A 17,618-nucleotide genomic window follows, 5' to 3' on the forward strand; every position below is an offset into this window, starting at 1 on the left:
AGCCGCCCACTTACCCTCGCCTGCAGATTGCCGGCCGTCTCGCCCGTGAAGGGGATCTCATCGGTGCTCGAGCTGAGCGCATCGTCGAGCCGCAGGAGGGCGGGCAGCGGCGGCTGCTGTCGGCCCGCCGGGTGGCTGGGCGGCTCCAGCAGCTGCGCCAACGTGTGCAGGCCGGAGAGGATGTGCGGCGGCAGCGCCGCGGCAGAGCTGTCCACCAGCAGGTCGGTGACGATGCCGTGCGACTCGGCGATGATGGCCGCGCTCGTGCTGGCGTTAACGGCCTGCGAACACCGGGAATGGTGTCAGAAGTGGAATCAAACGGCAGAGGGCCGGCGCTGAGAGCTCTCTCCTTGCGGCGTTACCTTGAGCTCGAGTCGGGAAGTGCCTCCTTTGAAGAACGCTTCTATTACGTTGGTTTATTTTAGCCATAGGAGGTGAAAAGAATACCCAGTATTTAATTGAAATGCAGAAAAGCTGTAGAGCAAACCAAGACTAAAATTCTGAAAACGTTTCAGTGTTTTCAAATGCCATGATGCCACAGTATTTGTAACAATGCGGCTGGAATATATTTGGGATAATCGCTGGGATATTTTTCGCCCGTCACCCCTAGGCGTTAGCAAAGCTGGCGCTGCATTTCTGAACCATCTTTGAAGAGGGTAGTAAAGGACAAAGCATATGTATTTGTTTTGGTGGTACAATCAACTATCAGCAATTTATTCATTAATTAGGATGATGACATCCGAAAGAAGATTCATTACTCATCAGCGAGCAATAAAAGAAGGAGTTATGTCCGTCTGTTGTGAATTCACTAATAAATCACATATTCTTTGAAGTGGCCACATAGTGAGTGCATTGCGAACAATATGAAAGCACGGTTATTATTTAATGCAAATTACCTGTGCTGATGTCCTACTGTAGATATGAAAAATAAACTCATTCATACAACCACAGTCTACAACGAGAATGGAGCTGTGGGACGTCTACCAAGCACTGGACGGAGGACCTGCCATCTCTGTCTGTATCTTCTTCATCCATCGCCACCAACAGGGTTATTTGTTATGGTTCTGGGGCCCGCCGACGACCGGGGATGATTGGCATTCCAAATTCCAGCCAACTTAAATGTTTTCGTGGGGGTAATGTTTCTTTGAACTTCAACAGTTTTCACGCAGCTGACGCAAAAGCGTTCAAACGACCCGGGAGTCAACACAATTTACGACTGGTGTATTTTTAAACAGGCCTGTTAAAAGTACGATCAACAGGCTTATTTCTGGTGTTGCTTCACACGCGTGAGCGCGTGCTGCCGATTGGTCGTATTGATCACGAGCCAAAAAAGCTCAGCTCTCGGCAACACAGACCACCTTATTACATACACCCTTGCGCTTTTGATTGGCGGGTATGCCGTGCTACGTCCAATCGTCTCCATCAGAAATGCTCAAATAAGTAGGTCGCTTCTCACACATAGACGGAGCTACGTCACAGAGGTGAGTTATCGACGAAAACAAGGTGTGTATGCCTGCGAAAATACCTAGTTTCTTTACTTTAACCCTCGCATGTGTAGGGGGTCGGATGGACCCCCCCATTGTTTTTCGCGAATAACTCGCGTAAAAAGCGGCTGATCGCAACGAAACTTTCAGTACCCTCGCATTGATCAATTTTACACCTTCCCTGAAAATTTCATGACCCTGACCCAAATGACCTTTGACCTGTGACCTCTTTTCCGAGACCATGTTTGGCCGGAATCGCGATTCCGCGTATGTCGGCTCGCATTAGCCGCGCGTTTGCAAGCTTTTCGTGGTTTCAAACGTTCAAACATGTGATTTGATGTTGCTCCCATGCATTAGGGTGTGTGTCAAGGTCACCTGAAGGTCAGGTCAGGTCATTGACCTTTGGTGACCTCGGGTGACCTCGGTTCACTTTTTCGAGTTTTACATGTTTCTAGGCTAGTTTTTGGAGCTGAATTCGAATTTAGCAACCATTTGAACATTTACGAAGTAGTTTTGGTGCCTTCGTAACATGTTACGAAGCTGTCAGAGGCGGTTGACACGTACTACGAATACCCGTCACGACGCCTACTGGTTGACCTGACCTGACCTGACCCGACCTGGTCTAAATGCTTAAAGAAATCATCTCTGATCAAAACTAACACGATATTCGTGATCAGCACCCCGAAAAACCCCTTAGCAGCCACACTTTACGACTTTCTAATAGGTCCCGATTTTCCCGACTTTGGATCATTGACCTGACCTGGAAGGTCAACCAATGACCTAGGACCTTAAAATTGGGTATCATCGGCTTCCTCTCGTCACGGGCAACACGATCGTTTTTTCCGCGAAGCTCTAGCTCGATCAGGGGCCAAACGGCAAGGGGGGGGGGGTCCAACCAACCCCCCCCTACACATTGGAAGCTGGCAAACGCCGCACACATGTGACGGTTAATTATATCACCTTTATTTCTTTTTATTTTCCTTATATTTTCATTATTATTTAAAACACTTACGAGTTACGAGAACATGTTCATTTTTTTGTCAATAGGAACGATGTTGCTTCAACCAAATGCTTAATGCCATCATCTTCAAAATGATCTCAGTACGCGCCACTCGGTATTATCTCACCCATGGTTAAGCAATAAGCACTGATCCATGTATGACATGCGATGATAAGGATGCTCATCCATTATTCTTGGTGTTTAATATTCGAAATTTTCAGTCTCATAACGTGCTCAGCGTCGTAAAATAGCGCCACAGAAAAGGTCACTTCAGATGTTGCACTTGGTTATGCGGTGGCCCTGTTTTACCATTAACGCATCAGAACTGAAAGCAGCAACACACAGCGGGGCCGCCACCGTGACAGCAAAACAAACGGCTGTATCGCCCTTCGAGCGCACCCTTCTGAACAGGTCAGAACTGCGGCAAAGGCGACGAAAGCTGATCGGTGACACCTCTCAGTGGCAACGTGACCGCCAGGGCACGGGTCAGGTCAATGGATGCCAGCATCGAGGGTATTCGTAGCTATAGGTTGTTAGATTTGATTTTAAGAATATCATTAGTTTGATTAGGTACATATACATTGTTGTATTCCCATGTCGCATTTTAAATCAGCCGTCATTCAACAAATTTATTTGTTTAGAAATATAACTACCTATTCATATAAATTCAGATGACGGTGATTCATAATTACAAGTTATAAGACGCAATGGAAAATAAAAATAGGTCCGACACTGACGTTTTCCAGAAGCCTTAACGCTGCATTCTTTTACATTCTTTTAGTTCTTGCTCCCGCTCAAAAATTTAATGAAAAAGAAAACTGAAATAAGGAAAAGAATTCAACTTGAAACACCGAGTGGAAATTTATTGTGCCGAGGGACCGTGTCTGAACTTCAAAATGTCAATTGTATAATAATACGCTTTGTCGCTAGCCGCGACTCAACGGGTCGAACTCCATTGTTGTGCATATCTGACTGGCTATCCTTTTCACACTGCTAAATCACAAAGATCGATGCTCAATCCGCGGTGCCTTTGTCACACTCTATGCCATTTTTCCGAGCTCCCTGACACATGAGCCGGAGTTATTCCCAACGCACGGCGCGCTCCCCGCACGCGACGCAGCTTTCTGACGGGCTTCCCGATATTGATTTCCAGGGCGCTGCGCATCCACCGCAGCTCTGTGTTACGCCCTCCCCAGTCTCCACGGCAGCACGGTGTTACACCCTCCCTACTCCCCGCCGCAGCACGGTGTTACACCCTCCCCACGGCAGCTCTGTGTTACACCCTCCCCACGGCAGCTCGGTGTTACACCCTCCCCACCACGGCGGCACGGTGTTATACCCTCCCCAGTCCCCGCCGCAGCTCGGTGTTACACCCTCCCCACGGCGGCACGGTGTTACACCCTCCCTACTCCCCACCGCAGCTCGGTGTTACACCCTCCCCAGTCCGCACCGCAGCACGGTGTTACACACTCCCTACTCCCCACCGCAGCTCGGTGTTACACCCTCCTCAGTCCCCACGGCAGCACGGTGTTACACACTTCCTACTCCCCACCGCAGCACGGTGTTATACCCTCCCTTCTCCCCACGGCAGCACGGTGTTACACCCTCCCCACGGCGGCACGGTGTTACACACTCCCCACGGCAGCACGGTGCTACACACTCCCTACTCCCCACCGCAGCTCGGTGTTACACACTCCCTACTCCCCACCGCAGCTCGGTGTTACACCCTCCCCAGTCCGCACCGCAGCACGGTGTTACACACTCCCTACTCCCCACCGCAGCTCGGTGTTACACCCTCCTCAGTCCCCACGGCAGCACGGTGTTACACACTTCCTAATCCCCACCGCAGCACGGTGTTATACCCTCCCTACTCCCCACGGCAGCACGGTGTTACACCCTTCCCACGGCGGCACGGTGTTACACACTCCCCACGGCAGCACGGTGCTACACACTCCCTACTCCCCACCGCAGCTCGGTGTTACACACTCCCTACTCCCCACCGCAGCTCTGTGTTACACCCTCCCCAGTCCCCAGCGGAGCACAGTGCTACACACTCCCGTAGGTAGATATGTGCATTCTCCATAGTTCCGTACATATTTCTACTATTCCCGCAGTTGAGGCCTACCTTGCACCATTCTAAATCTAATGTCAGATAGGATGACAGGATGGTGCTGATCAAGTGCTTCACGGCAGCCACACTTCTCAACACAAAACAGTAGTAGCTTCTGGCTGAATCCTGATTGGCTTCATCGTAAGAGATATCTGTCATTTCGAGTGAAGAGATGAGGCTAATCGGATACTCCGGCAATTGTAAATCGCCTTACAATGCCGTGGAGTACGAGCTAATATGCATGAAGTGGCATTATCTGGCATTAGCTCTAACGAGGAATTGATCTCCACGTAATCAAGTGTCGATGCTCAGAGCATAAGTGCTCACGATGTTGAGCCGTAATGTAGAGGGAAATAAATGAGGACCTTGGGGTAGATAAGGCTGCACTGAATGGACATATTTTTGTCTTCTTGTGGAACTAGATATTCTGCTTACAATAATATAATGAACTCAAAACGAATAAGACATGATGGCATGCCCCACACACCTGTGACCTGTCGCCTTTGATGTATACCTTATCAGCAGGTTTTACACAGCCTCCGCCGCCACCAAATCAGCCTACCACCCGTTCTCAATCTCCATCAGTTTCACGGCGGCCGCGCGACTCTGCGCCGGCGGAAAGAGGCTCGCCGCCGATCCTGTTTACAACATCCCGGCGAGCGCGGTCCTCGGGGACGGGGCGGCCGCGCGCCGGGTCGAAAACAAACCGGCACCAAGTGGAGTCGGCTCGGCCACCGCGCCGCCGACTAATGCGATTTGGCTGTCGCCGCCCTGCCAGCGTCGTGTAGCGCGTGTTGACACTGGACAGCGGGCGACGGAAGGGGCGGCGACAGGCCCCTGGACAACCCCGGGGACGCGCGACTCCCTCCCGGTCTCCGCCGGAAGACGCGGTGGCACTGAGGTAGCTGCGGGCCACATAAGCAGAGGACTGGCGCAGACACGCCAATTGGCGATTTATGAGACGGTTTCGTGACCGATCCGGTGGCAGTGCATTACGTACCGAACCGAGTCACGCAACGGGCGCTCCATCGATATTCCGGCGCAGTCTCTCATTTCAGGAACGTAAATATGGCTCCGGCTGAAACGCCACTGTATGATGACTTCGTTTTAGGCACATATTTACTTAGCCGAGACACTGACAACGTCAAACACTGATTTACACTTCTAAAAGGTTCGTCCAATAATAGCTAAGGTCAATCGGAAACTATTCACACTTAACCCGGCAGGCGGTGGGCCTATACCAGCCACCTTCCGCGCGGTGGGGGGGGGCACTTTTTTGCCCCCCCCCGTATCTCCGAAACTGCTGGACGGATCCGGAAAATTCAAACGGCGTTCGATAGCCCTGTCAAATTTGTCGAAGGAAACCAAATTTCATTGACCTCGCGGTCACCGATGACGTCACAGGTCAGGTCAAAGATAAAATGTTTCACCGTTCACGGGGCTTCTAGGGAAAGCGCTATAACACCGAGTAAAACGCATTTTGTCGAAAATCAGCGATAAGGCGTCAGTTGTCTAGTACATATGTTGCTATTAGAGGTCACTGGTCATACCAGGTCAGGTCACAGGTCAGGTCACCGAAGGTCACCAAGGGTCACCACATGAGCCCAACTTTACTAAGGTTATGCGATGCATGTTTTATGGCCAGTTTTCATTTCCAACTCAATGGTGTTGGTTATAAGACCATCAGGTACGGTTTAGGTAACTTTCTGGTGGAGTTCAGGTCAAGGTCAGGTCAAAAAAGGTCAAATTTCAAAGTTGATATTTTTGCATAAAATGGGTAACGATTCGATGCAGCTCGTCACGGGGAGTCTAATGGTGGTCTTTGTTTTGCGCTACTGTAGCGGGGCTCAGCTGCAAGATAATTATTTGTTTGTTTGTTTGCGAGGCTGGTCAGTCACTGGGGCATATAGGCTGCTACAACTGTACGGTGATGGGTCATTGGGTTCTGGGCATTCAAAGAGGAATATTTAATCAGGTTGGCTGCCCGAGGCTCTCTCTCAACCCTCACTCGGGTCAGTTTATATTAATGATTAACCCTACTTTGGTGACGCGGCATCTCCCTGCCACTGCACAGAGGAGTGCCTCCCACTGGATCTAACCACAATCACTCGCTCATTCATTCATCCTTCACACATTCGACAATCCTTACTTACCGATGAATATACCAGGTCACGACTCTGGCCCCTCCCTCTTTACCTAACATCCCCCAGTGGTGTGCAGCGGATAGTTGAATGCTGCGTACTTTTTTTTTCAACCAGGTGCGGCCAAACTATGACTATTCATGTCCATACCATTATATATAAGATATGTATACTTCCACCCTCGATGAACTCATTTGGCACTTTTTACTAAAACAGGAATTATGAAGATATTCCCTCCCTTCCCATATCACTTAACTTTCCCTTTGCGGCAGTTTCCATTAATTTCGACGACTGTAAAGCGCGCCCCCGGGTGAAATGCTCGTAACGTCGCTGATTCCATTAGTCTCTCCCGTCTCCGCCCATGGTGTTCCCCGCGCCCTCATGGCGTTCCCCGCGCCCTCGTGGCGTTCCCCGCGCCCTCATGGCGTTCCCCGCGCCCTCGTGGCGTTCCCCGCGCCCTCGTGGCGTTCCCCCGCGCCCTCATGGCGTTCCCCGCGAATTCTTGGCCGGGACCAAGATACGGCTATTTATTTCGCCCGTCTTACGACGTGCTGCCGGCCGGGCATTGAACGGGGTCGATCACGAACAGGTAGGTTACGCACGTCACCCAGGGTCGCTATTTCTGAACAGCCTACATCATAAAAAAGACGACAAGTCCCGGGGCTGGACACCTACCGCCCCGGGGACCGACATTTTCCTCCCGTGTGCGCCTCAGATGATACATCCACTAGCTGTACCCACCGCCTCTTACTCTGCCTCACCCTCCATGGTCCTAAATAAACAGGTTTCTATACTTAGCCGTCTTATCGCGCCTGCATTTGCCCTTGATTGATCCAATTGTAATCTTCACGTTCGAAGAGGGATAGACGAACCTAATCGCTGAATGCATCCCTATCTGCTCATTAGACGTCCCTGATACAATGCTCGAATTACGACCTTATGTGCAATTTGTAATTTGTATAGAACTTTAACGCTACCCAACCACTGACTGGGACAATCTAACCCAGTGTCCACATGAAGACCCGTTACCCATTATCCGTTTCCCCTCGCCCGTACATTAAGCAGCCGTGTCGGTGAACACAACGTACACGGGGGTACGACACGCATAGACTGGCCTCGCAGCCCCGATTTATTCCCTAATATAGTACCTCCTAATTCGATACGAATTATCTTAATTCCTTTCCTCGAATTTTACCGTTAAGCATTTTGTAGAGCGATAAAAGACCGTGTTCTAGTTTCGACAAACCGTGTAACTCTGACAAAGCATTAACTCAACCCATTTGTAAAAAAAGAACACTGCCCGACTTAAACAATTGGAAGTTGTTAGCGATGCCTGACCTTATCTCAATCATCGGTGATGTTTATGTCAATCCGGGTATAATTGTTAATGACTCGACGGTCCGGGTAATGATAGCCGCTCTCAGTGGACCACAGGTCACCTCTGACTGGGGTTCGGCCCAGCCATTGTCATCCCGCACCCCGGCGCGGTGCGAGCAGCGAGGGTCACCCGCCGATCCCCTGATCATTAGCGCGGCCGAGCCCGTCCGGCCCGGGCGTCGCCGCGCCCGCGGGTTGGGGGCCCGTCCTCCCCACGCGTCCCGAGACAGCACCTCCTCCGTGACGTCATATACGCAGCAGACCCGACGACACAATCTCGGATTACCGACTGACGACATGAAACGCGTGTTGGGGCCATGAATGGGAGAGAGAGAGAGAGAGAGAGAGAGAGAGAGAGAGAGAGAGAGAGAGAGAGAGAGAGAGAGAGAGAGAGAGAGAGAGAGAGAGAGAGAGAGAGAGAGAGAGAAAGAGAGAGAGAGAGAGAGAGAGAGAGAGAAAGAGAGAGAGAGCGAGAGAGAGAGAGAGAGAGAAAATGAGAGGGAGAGAGGGAGAAGGGAGAGAGAGGGAAGAGAGAGAAGAGAGAAAGACATACAGACAGACAGATAGACAGACAGACAGACCGCCCTACTGACAGACCGACGTACCATCAAACCAACGACCATCAGACCGTGAACGGCAAACTGACGGACTGACAGGCCGACAAGCCGACAGAGCGACTGGCCGACACTCAGAGACTGCATTAACGATCACTTGGAGAAGACTGATAGGAAAGGTGGAATGTCGATAGATCACATTCTTACACGCGTCGCATCCATGCTCTGTCTTCAGTCGGTGCTCTACCACCGCGTCGAGTGATCGTGTGCCGCCGTCGGACCTAGCGCCCCATCCCAGTTTCCCTGTGAACCCGCGGGTGCGTATTATTTAGGCCAGTGGCACGCGTTAATTGCTCTAGCAGCCGTAGGGTCGGCGGCCGGGCATCAGTACCCAAGATGGCCGCTTCTCCCGACCGGCGCCGGCCCCCCACCGCCGGCGTCACCGTCTGACCAGCCGCCAGGTAACCCCTCCCCACGAGCGGGACACCCCCTCCTTCACACACATTCCTAGGGATTAGCCGGGTCGGCCGCCGCAGCCGGCTGATGGGTCCGGACGGCGCGGGCAGGGACATTTAAATCGTTCATAAACGGTATTGATATCGTCGTTAATTGTCGGAGATAATGAGCGGCGTTCGGGCAAATTTAAAGTTAAGCTTAGCAAAATCATTCTGGCCACACTCGATCAGAATCGTGAAATCAAATGATGATTATGGGGTATATTGCCGGAAATACAAACCAGGTAACGTTAACTGTTAGGTAGAGCATGTTAATTTCACAGGTAGGTCACGTCTCGATTAAATGATAGTGGAGCGGAAACAAAATGCTGGCCAATTAACTATACTTTAAATCATAACTGAGTCGTCAAGATACTAATCTCATCTCGGGCATACGTTAATTCACGTCAAATTTGACTGGCTTTTGCTTGAGCTCGGGCACCCAACCCGCCGGAAATGACAATTTCGGAAATGAAAATTTTTTGGTCGTTAATGACTTATGGGTTTTGTTTCGCATATTTACCAACCCTGAAACCTACAAGACACTCGTCGTTCAGCACTGAGTTACGCTACATACTGAATGAAGTTACGCATGGATTTTTGGGGCTGAAACGCTCAAAACTTATCGTTACGCTAATCCACAGATAGTGAGAAATAAACAACGTTTACCGGACATTGAAGCGATCGAGTATATACTGCAACGTACGTCGATTTGCACTGGATCAAAATTAATTGAATCCCATCGTGCTAAATAAAAATTATCGTGATAAATACTAAATCGTGCTGAATAATTAAATAATAAATCCGGCCACATAATTACGAAAAGACCTGACAGTACTACCGACGCAAATGCCTGTTTACTTTGATGGTCTCGAATCAGAGCTCTATCAAACAACAACCACGAGGACAACAACAACCCAGTATGATGGAGTGTGACCTCCCACCGGTGCCTGTGTTCCGAAAAAAAAAACATGCCAACGTGTGAACGGTGTCAGAAACGGTGTTCTGCTCGGCCCTCCCATTCTCTCCGAAGTCCGAATTCTCTCGTTCTCTCCTTCAGTACTTTCATCTCGTCAAGTTAATCCATTCATGTTTCCCTCCCAAATAGCCCCAACAGATGTGAGTACTTTTTCAAGATATACCTATTCAGCCAAAACGAAGGAAGAGAAACTAGCAGTGAATCGACAGAGTTTTCAAAGATAAGCAAAACTAGACTTAAACTAGCCATAAACCATAGTGAACTGAGCCGATCCCCAAAACAGAGTGCCAGATTACCTATGTCAACTTTAAACTAAATAGCTACTGCATAAAGTGCCGTCCTTTGAGCCTGCAACTGAATCTTAGACAATAGACAACCGGCTGGAGTAACCGAGACGAACGTAGCTGAGCATCACACGCATTTTGAAGAAAGTTCTACAGCCTTTCGCGTAATGAAGGCCAAAATTCGTCCCAATGGCCCGTCACTCTGATGCGCCCGGGCGCTCACATTTACACTCACGCACGCACACATTCAAGACAAGTCCTACCCCGCTTTAGACAAGATTGCCAATTTAAGTCTGTTAATTGAAAAAATGAAACATATCCCAACTACCCCTTTTTGATACCTTACAACAAGGCGCAATGCCGTTAACTCATTCAACAATTACACGCTCACACATACGTACATAACATGTCCCAGCCACCTCCATTTTTGATATCCAGATCAAGGCATAATGCCACCCAATCATACAACAAGTTCACACGCTCACGCATACGCACAGACTCCCCCCCCCCCAAACGGGCCTAAATAAAATTACATCCCCGGGGCGAGAGAAAAGCCGGGGCAGCAGGCGGGGCACACTGGGGAAGGATTATGATAGGAAAGCAGCTTCATGACCTCCAGTGCCGACCTACCGCTTAGCTGTTGGCTGTGGACGACAGGGCTGACGGCCGGCTGGTAGCAGATTTATCGGCGGGCGGGCGGCACAGCGACGACGGACGGGTGGCAGAGTTGGCGGCAGCCCGCGGAGCGGTGGTGGCGGGCGGCAGAACGGCGGAGCGGCGCAGAGTCCTCCAGTGGCAGGCAGTCCTCCATCCTCCTCCTCCAGAACTATCACCGCCGACTCCTCCTCTCAAACTGTCCTCTCCGCTCGAACTCACTCCCTCCATCGCCTGTCCTTCTCCATCCTGCCGCTACAAACTGACAGTCTCGCCCACCTCTGAACTCCACCTCCCAGCTCTCCAACTCCAACTGAACTGCCGCCTGTGAGCGTCCCCAACGCCTCCGACTCTCCAACTCAACTGCCGCCTGTGAGCGTCCCCAACGCCTCCGACTCTCCAACTGACCCTCTATCCTCAAAATCCTAAAAGTTTTGCTGGAGCTCCATCTGCCTCGGGCTGTCTCTAGAGTTGCTGTCTTCGCTCCGCCTCTTTCTTCCGAGTTCTGCTGCTCTCTGAATTTCCAGTAAGGGCCAATTTCCCAGGTCTTCTGTCCGTCTAACCAGTCTTCTGTATTTTCTGCTGAGTCTGGTTGCCGAAAGGGTGAGATTTCTATTAAATTTAACGTTATGTTGGGCCGAAACGTATGCGTTTTTCCGCTGTGCAGCCTCCGGCGTGCCGTTTCCATGGTGACTGCTATCCTCTCTGGGTGCTCCTCCTCCCTTCAAATATTCTGGCGCCGATAGGTGAATTTGAATCTTCTGCCCCTGGCGATGCCGGCAGATTTGCCAGCGTGGGAAGATGGGCCCGGGAATGCGGATGTGCCGTGCCATGCTGGAATTTGGATATTGTTACTCCGTCGGCTGTCCCAGTTTCACGATGCTGATTGTCGGCGCCAGTCTCGGCACATCCTGGAAATGTGCTATTTCGAGCCGTGTTTTGAAGAAATTGCCTTTGAAGTGTGATACCGGTGGTCAATTTGGTCCCGGGCGCCCCGGCCTCCCGCTGCCGCAGCGGCGCTGTCGTGTCCTGTTTCCCAGGCTGACGGTGTCCGTTCGCCGCGCGTAGGAGGCTGCGTGCCTTTGTCCATCCGTCCCCCCGGCCCCCCTTGACCGGGGTTGGGACCCATTGCTGGACCCTTCCCACGGTCGGCGGCGGTGAGACGGCTCGGGCCGCCGGATAATAGCATTTGGCGGCGCGGTCTCGGATCCGTGTTTGTCCTGCCGTCCGGTGTCGGCCAGATGGTCGGCGGGTCAGCGGTGTCTGGTCGCCGGCGCGCTGCTGTTATGAAGGATGAATTTGGGAACGGGTTGATTTGAGGAGGGAAAATGAAACGCGCCAGCGTTACATTTTCATAACCATCTTCTTTGAGTCGCGCCCCCGCGACTCGGGGTTGGAGCCGGCTGCAAATACCTTGAGGGGAGATGATGAAACCTGAGAGACGTATGGTTAGATGAGGTGGGTGGTGAATTAGCGTCAACAGAAGGATGTGGCAGGACGAGGACTTACCCCTGCCCGCTGGTCTCCTCACTCACCTCGGGGTGCATCATTGCAGCTTGTTCGCCACCTATCATACACATGGAACACACACGCAGTTACATGACATTCGTCGACAACGATTTTATGTTTGCCTATCCCTTTTTCATTGAGCAGCTAGCGACAACGAACTCAGCTGACGTGGTTGCCCCTAAGAGCATCAGCACAAAACACACAGCATCATGTCACAGGCTTGTAGCACACATTGGAATTTTACATTGGCTTTTTAGTTCCTTGTTTCGTTACTGCCCTCCTAATGGCAGGTCAGGCTGCTGGCCCCGACGACCGGGCCTAGGCTCTAGTGCTGTAGTAGCCTTTGGTCACATAGGGCCTTGCTTCGGTCACCTCCAACACCTGCTCCGTCCGTTGGGCGTCCCCTTCGTGCAGTCAGTAGAGCTGGCTGTGCGGCTCATCAGGGACAGGTGATCACTGCCCCTGAAGCTGCTTCCGCCAGCTCCGCCTTCCCTCCACCGCCTCCTGTAGTCGGTTGAGCGCGCCGCAGTACCGCCCATGCGGTGGGCGGCGCACCCCGGCTGTCGCCTTCGCCAGCTCCAGCTCCGTCCTGATGACAGCATCAGCATGCTCAGCAGCCCTGCAATAGAGAAACGGGAAAGGGGTGGCGCCGGAAAGTAGCCCGGTGATGACGGTGCAGCCGATTGATGCCATTCTGCTGCGTCCTTGCCTCCGTAATGGCCTCGCCTCCGTCCGGACTGGAACCGGTTGACGCCCCCTCTTGCATCTTCGACGTCATCAGCTCCCTTCAGTCCGCTCCAGTTGTGTCCTTGTCGCGCTCCTCCGCTCCTCTTCCGTCAGATCCGGTCTTGATCTCCTTTCTTCCTCCTCCCGATAGCTGCTGAGAGATGTCGTCAGCCCGACGGATCCCTGCTGACAGAGCCGGAACATTTTAGCTTCGACTCCGTGGCCAACGTTTGCGGGCCACTGAATGGACCAGCCACCCGTGTTCGAAAGCCAGAGGTTGTCCGCTGTCTCCCGTCCATCTCCGCCGCCCTGCTTCTGTTGCCGCCGTTGCCTCCGGTGATTGAGTTCTGCCTTTCAACATCTTCCTGGATATAATACTCAACCCTACAACATCTTCATATCTCCTCAGCCAGATAGTTTTTCAATACTAATATTACCAAACATAAAACCGCCCATCTTTACGATACAGCTGCTAAACGCCTCCCTTGGTGATTCAGTTCCGCTTTCCACCTCCTCCTGGGTAAAACGTTCAGACCTACAACATCTTCCAAGGTATATCTGCTCAATAGTACAACATCTTCATATCATCAGTCGCCCTTAGCCAGCCAATGATACTATTAAACGTGTGCCCCGACAACATACAAATCTATCTTCCTTTATAATTTTACTGCAAAACATCCGCCTTTGAGATTAAAGTCCACTTACAACATCTTCGAGATAACCTTGCTCATTCCTTCAACATCTTCATCCGCCGTTCAAACTGTCACTCATGGTTCCAGTTGCAGCCCCCAGTTGCAGAAAATTGTATTACATAAAAATTACCTTTTACGGTCAATCCAGTCAAACTTTTGATCTGCAACTTTTTCGGTTCGGCTATGCGTGTCAGCCCACCGACTTCGTGCCTCCAGGACATGGCCATGCCCCACGTTGGGCGCCAATTTTCTTGTAGCGGGGCTCGGCTGCAAGATATTATTTGTTTGCGAGGCAGGCCAGTCACTGGAGTACATAGGCTGCTATAGCGTAGGGCGATGGGTCATGGGAATTTCGGGCTACTTTAACCGGGACTTCTACTCAGGATTCACCCACAAAATTGAAGCTCTCCCTCTTTCCCCTACTCGGGTCAGTTTATATTAATGATTAACCCTACTTTGGTGACGCGGCATCTCCCTGCCACTGCACAGAGGAGTGCCTCCCACTGGATCTAACCACAATCACTCGCTCATTCATTCATCCTTCACACATTCGACAATCCTTACTTACCGATGAATATACCAGGTCACGACTCTGGCCCCTCCCTCTTTACCTAACATCCCCCAGTGGTGTGCAGCGGATAGTTGAATGCTGCGTACTTTTTTTTTTCAACCAGGTGCGGCCAAACTATGACTATTCATGTCCATACCATTATATATAAGATATGTATACTTCCACCCTCGATGAACTCATTTGGCACTTTTTACTAAAACAGGAATTATGAAGATATTCCCTCCCTTCCCATATCACTTAACTTTCCCTTTGCGGCAGTTTCCATTAATTTCGACGACTGTAAAGCGCGCCCCCGGGTGAAATGCTCGTAACGTCGCTGATTCCATTAGTCTCTCCCGTCTCCGCCCATGGTGTTCCCCGCGCCCTCATGGCGTTCCCCGCGCCCTCGTGGCGTTCCCCCGCGCCCTCGTGGCGTTCCCCGCGCCCTCGTGGCGTTCCCCGCGCCCTCGTGGCGTTCCCCGCGCCCTCGTGGCGTTCCCCGCGCCCTCGTGGCGTTCCCCGCGCCCTCATGGCGTTCCCCGCGCCCTCGTGGCGTTCCCCGCGCCCTCATGGCGTTCCCCGCGCCCTCGTGGCGTTCCCCGCGCCCTCGTGGCGTTCCCCCGCGCCCTCATGGCGTTCCCCGCGAATTCTTGGCCGGGACCAAGATACGGCTATTTATTTCGCCCGTCTTACGACGTGCTGCCGGCCGGGCATTGAACGGGGTCGATCACGAACAGGTAGGTTACGCACGTCACCCAGGGTCGCTATTTCTGAACAGCCTACATCATAAAAAAAGACGACAAGTCCCGGGGCTGGACACCTACCGCCCCGGGGACCGACATTTTCCTCCCGTGTGCGCCTCAGATGATACATCCACTAGCTGTACCCACCGCCTCTTACTCTGCCTCACCCTCCATGGTCCTAAATAAACAGGGGCCGTATTCACGTCGATCATTTTCGTAAGAATTTTCTTAAGTTTGACCTACTTCTTAAGTAAATTTTTTTAATCACGTGAACTCCGTCGATAAAAACTTAAGAAGTGTCGACGTGAATACCAAATTATACTTACGAAAGAAAATCGACTTACGAAGTCGACGTGAATACGGCCCCAGGTTTCTATACTTAGCCGTCTTATCGCGCCTGCATTTGCCCTTGATTGATCCAATTGTAATCTTCACGTTCGAAGAGGGATAGACGAACCTAATCGCTGAATGCATCCCTATCTGCTCATTAGACGTCCCTGATATAATGCTCGAATTACGACCTTATGTGCAATTTGTAATTTGTATAGAACTTTAACGCTACCCAACCACTGACTGGGACAATCTAACCCAGTGTCCACATGAAGACCCGTTACCCATTATCCGTTTCCCCTCGCCCGTACATTAAGCAGCCGTGTCGGTGAACACAACGTACACGGGGGTACGACACGCATAGACTGGCCTCGCAGCCCCGATTTATTCCCTAATATAGTACCTCCTAATTCGATACGAATTATCTTAATTCCTTTCCTCGAATTTTACCGTTAAGCATTTTGTAGAGCGATAAAAGACCGTGTTCTAGTTTCGACAAACCGTGTAACTCTGACAAAGCATTAACTCAACCCATTTGTAAAAAAAAGAACACTGCCCGACTTAAACAATTGGAAGTTGTTAGCGATGCCTGACCTTATCTCAATCATCGGTGATGTTTATGTCAATCCGGGTATAATTGTTAATGACTCGACGGTCCGGGTAATGATAGCCGCTCTCAGTGGACCACAGGTCACCTCTGACTGGGGTTCGGCCCAGCCATTGTCATCCCGCACCCCGGCGCGGTGCGAGCAGCGAGGGTCACCCGCCGATCCCCTGATCATTAGCGCGGCCGAGCCCGTCCGGCCCGGGCGTCGCCGCGCCCGCGGGTTGGGGGCCCGTCCTCCCCACGCGTCCCGAGACAGCACCTCCTCCGTGACGTCATATACGCAGCAGACCCGACGACACAATCTCGGATTACCGACTGACGACATGAAACGCGTGTTGGGGCCATGAATGGGAGAGAGAGAGAGAGAGAGAGAGAGAGAGAGAGAGAGAGAGAGAGAGAGAGAGAGAGAGAGAGAGAGAGAGAGAGAGAGAGAGAGAGAGAGAGAGAGAGAGAGAGAGAAAGAGAGAGAGAGAAAGAGAGAGAGAGCGAGAGAGAGAGAGAGAGAGAGAAAATGAGAGGGAGAGAGGGAGAAGGGAGAGAGAGGGAAGAGAGAGAAGAGAGAAAGACATACAGACAGACAGATAGACAGACAGACAGACCGCCCTACTGACAGACCGACGTACCATCAAACCAACGACCATCAGACCGTGAACGGCAAACTGACGGACTGACAGGCCGACAAGCCGACAGAGCGACTGGCCGACACTCAGAGACTGCATTAACGATCACTTGGAGAAGACTGATAGGAAAGGTGGAATGTCGATAGATCACATTCTTACACGCGTCGCATCCATGCTCTGTCTTCAGTCGGTGCTCTACCACCGCGTCGAGTGATCGTGTGCCGCCGTCGGACCTAGCGCCCCATCCCAGTTTCCCTGTGAACCCGCGGGTGCGTATTATTTAGGCCAGTGGCACGCGTTAATTGCTCTAGCAGCCGTAGGGTCGGCGGCCGGGCATCAGTACCCAAGATGGCCGCTTCTCCCGACCGGCGCCGGCCCCCCACCGCCGGCGTCACCGTCTGACCAGCCGCCAGGTAACCCCTCCCCACGAGCGGGACACCCCCTCCTTCACACACATTCCTAGGGATTAGCCGGGTCGGCCGCCGCAGCCGGCTGATGGGTCCGGACGGCGCGGGCAGGGACATTTAAATCGTTCATAAACGGTATTGATATCGTCGTTAATTGTCGGAGATAATGAGCGGCGTTCGGGCAAATTTAAAGTTAAGCTTAGCAAAATCATTCTGGCCACACTCGATCAGAATCGTGAAATCAAATGATGATTATGGGGTATATTGCCGGAAATACAAACCAGGTAACGTTAACTGTTAGGTAGAGCATGTTAATTTCACAGGTAGGTCACGTCTCGATTAAATGATAGTGGAGCG

The 17,618-nt window shown here is 51.7% G+C and overlaps 1 protein-coding gene across 1 annotated transcript in view; it reads right to left on the reverse strand.

Moving 5' to 3' along the window:
- Window positions 1–17,618, reverse strand: part of LOC122378120 (cGMP-inhibited 3',5'-cyclic phosphodiesterase A-like) — a 70,528-nt gene that overhangs the window by 22,123 nt on the left and 30,787 nt on the right. The window contains exon 2 of the mRNA XM_043358800.1: window positions 15–281. Coding sequence (XP_043214735.1) covers window positions 15–281 — 267 coding nt within the window. The remainder of the gene's footprint in view (window positions 1–14; window positions 282–17,618) is intronic.

Source organism: Amphibalanus amphitrite, unplaced genomic scaffold (genome assembly GCF_019059575.1).
Source record: "Amphibalanus amphitrite isolate SeventyFive unplaced genomic scaffold, NRLGWU_Aamphi_draft 000055F_arrow, whole genome shotgun sequence".
In the NCBI taxonomy this organism is placed as follows: Eukaryota; Metazoa; Arthropoda; class Thecostraca; order Balanomorpha; family Balanidae; genus Amphibalanus; species Amphibalanus amphitrite.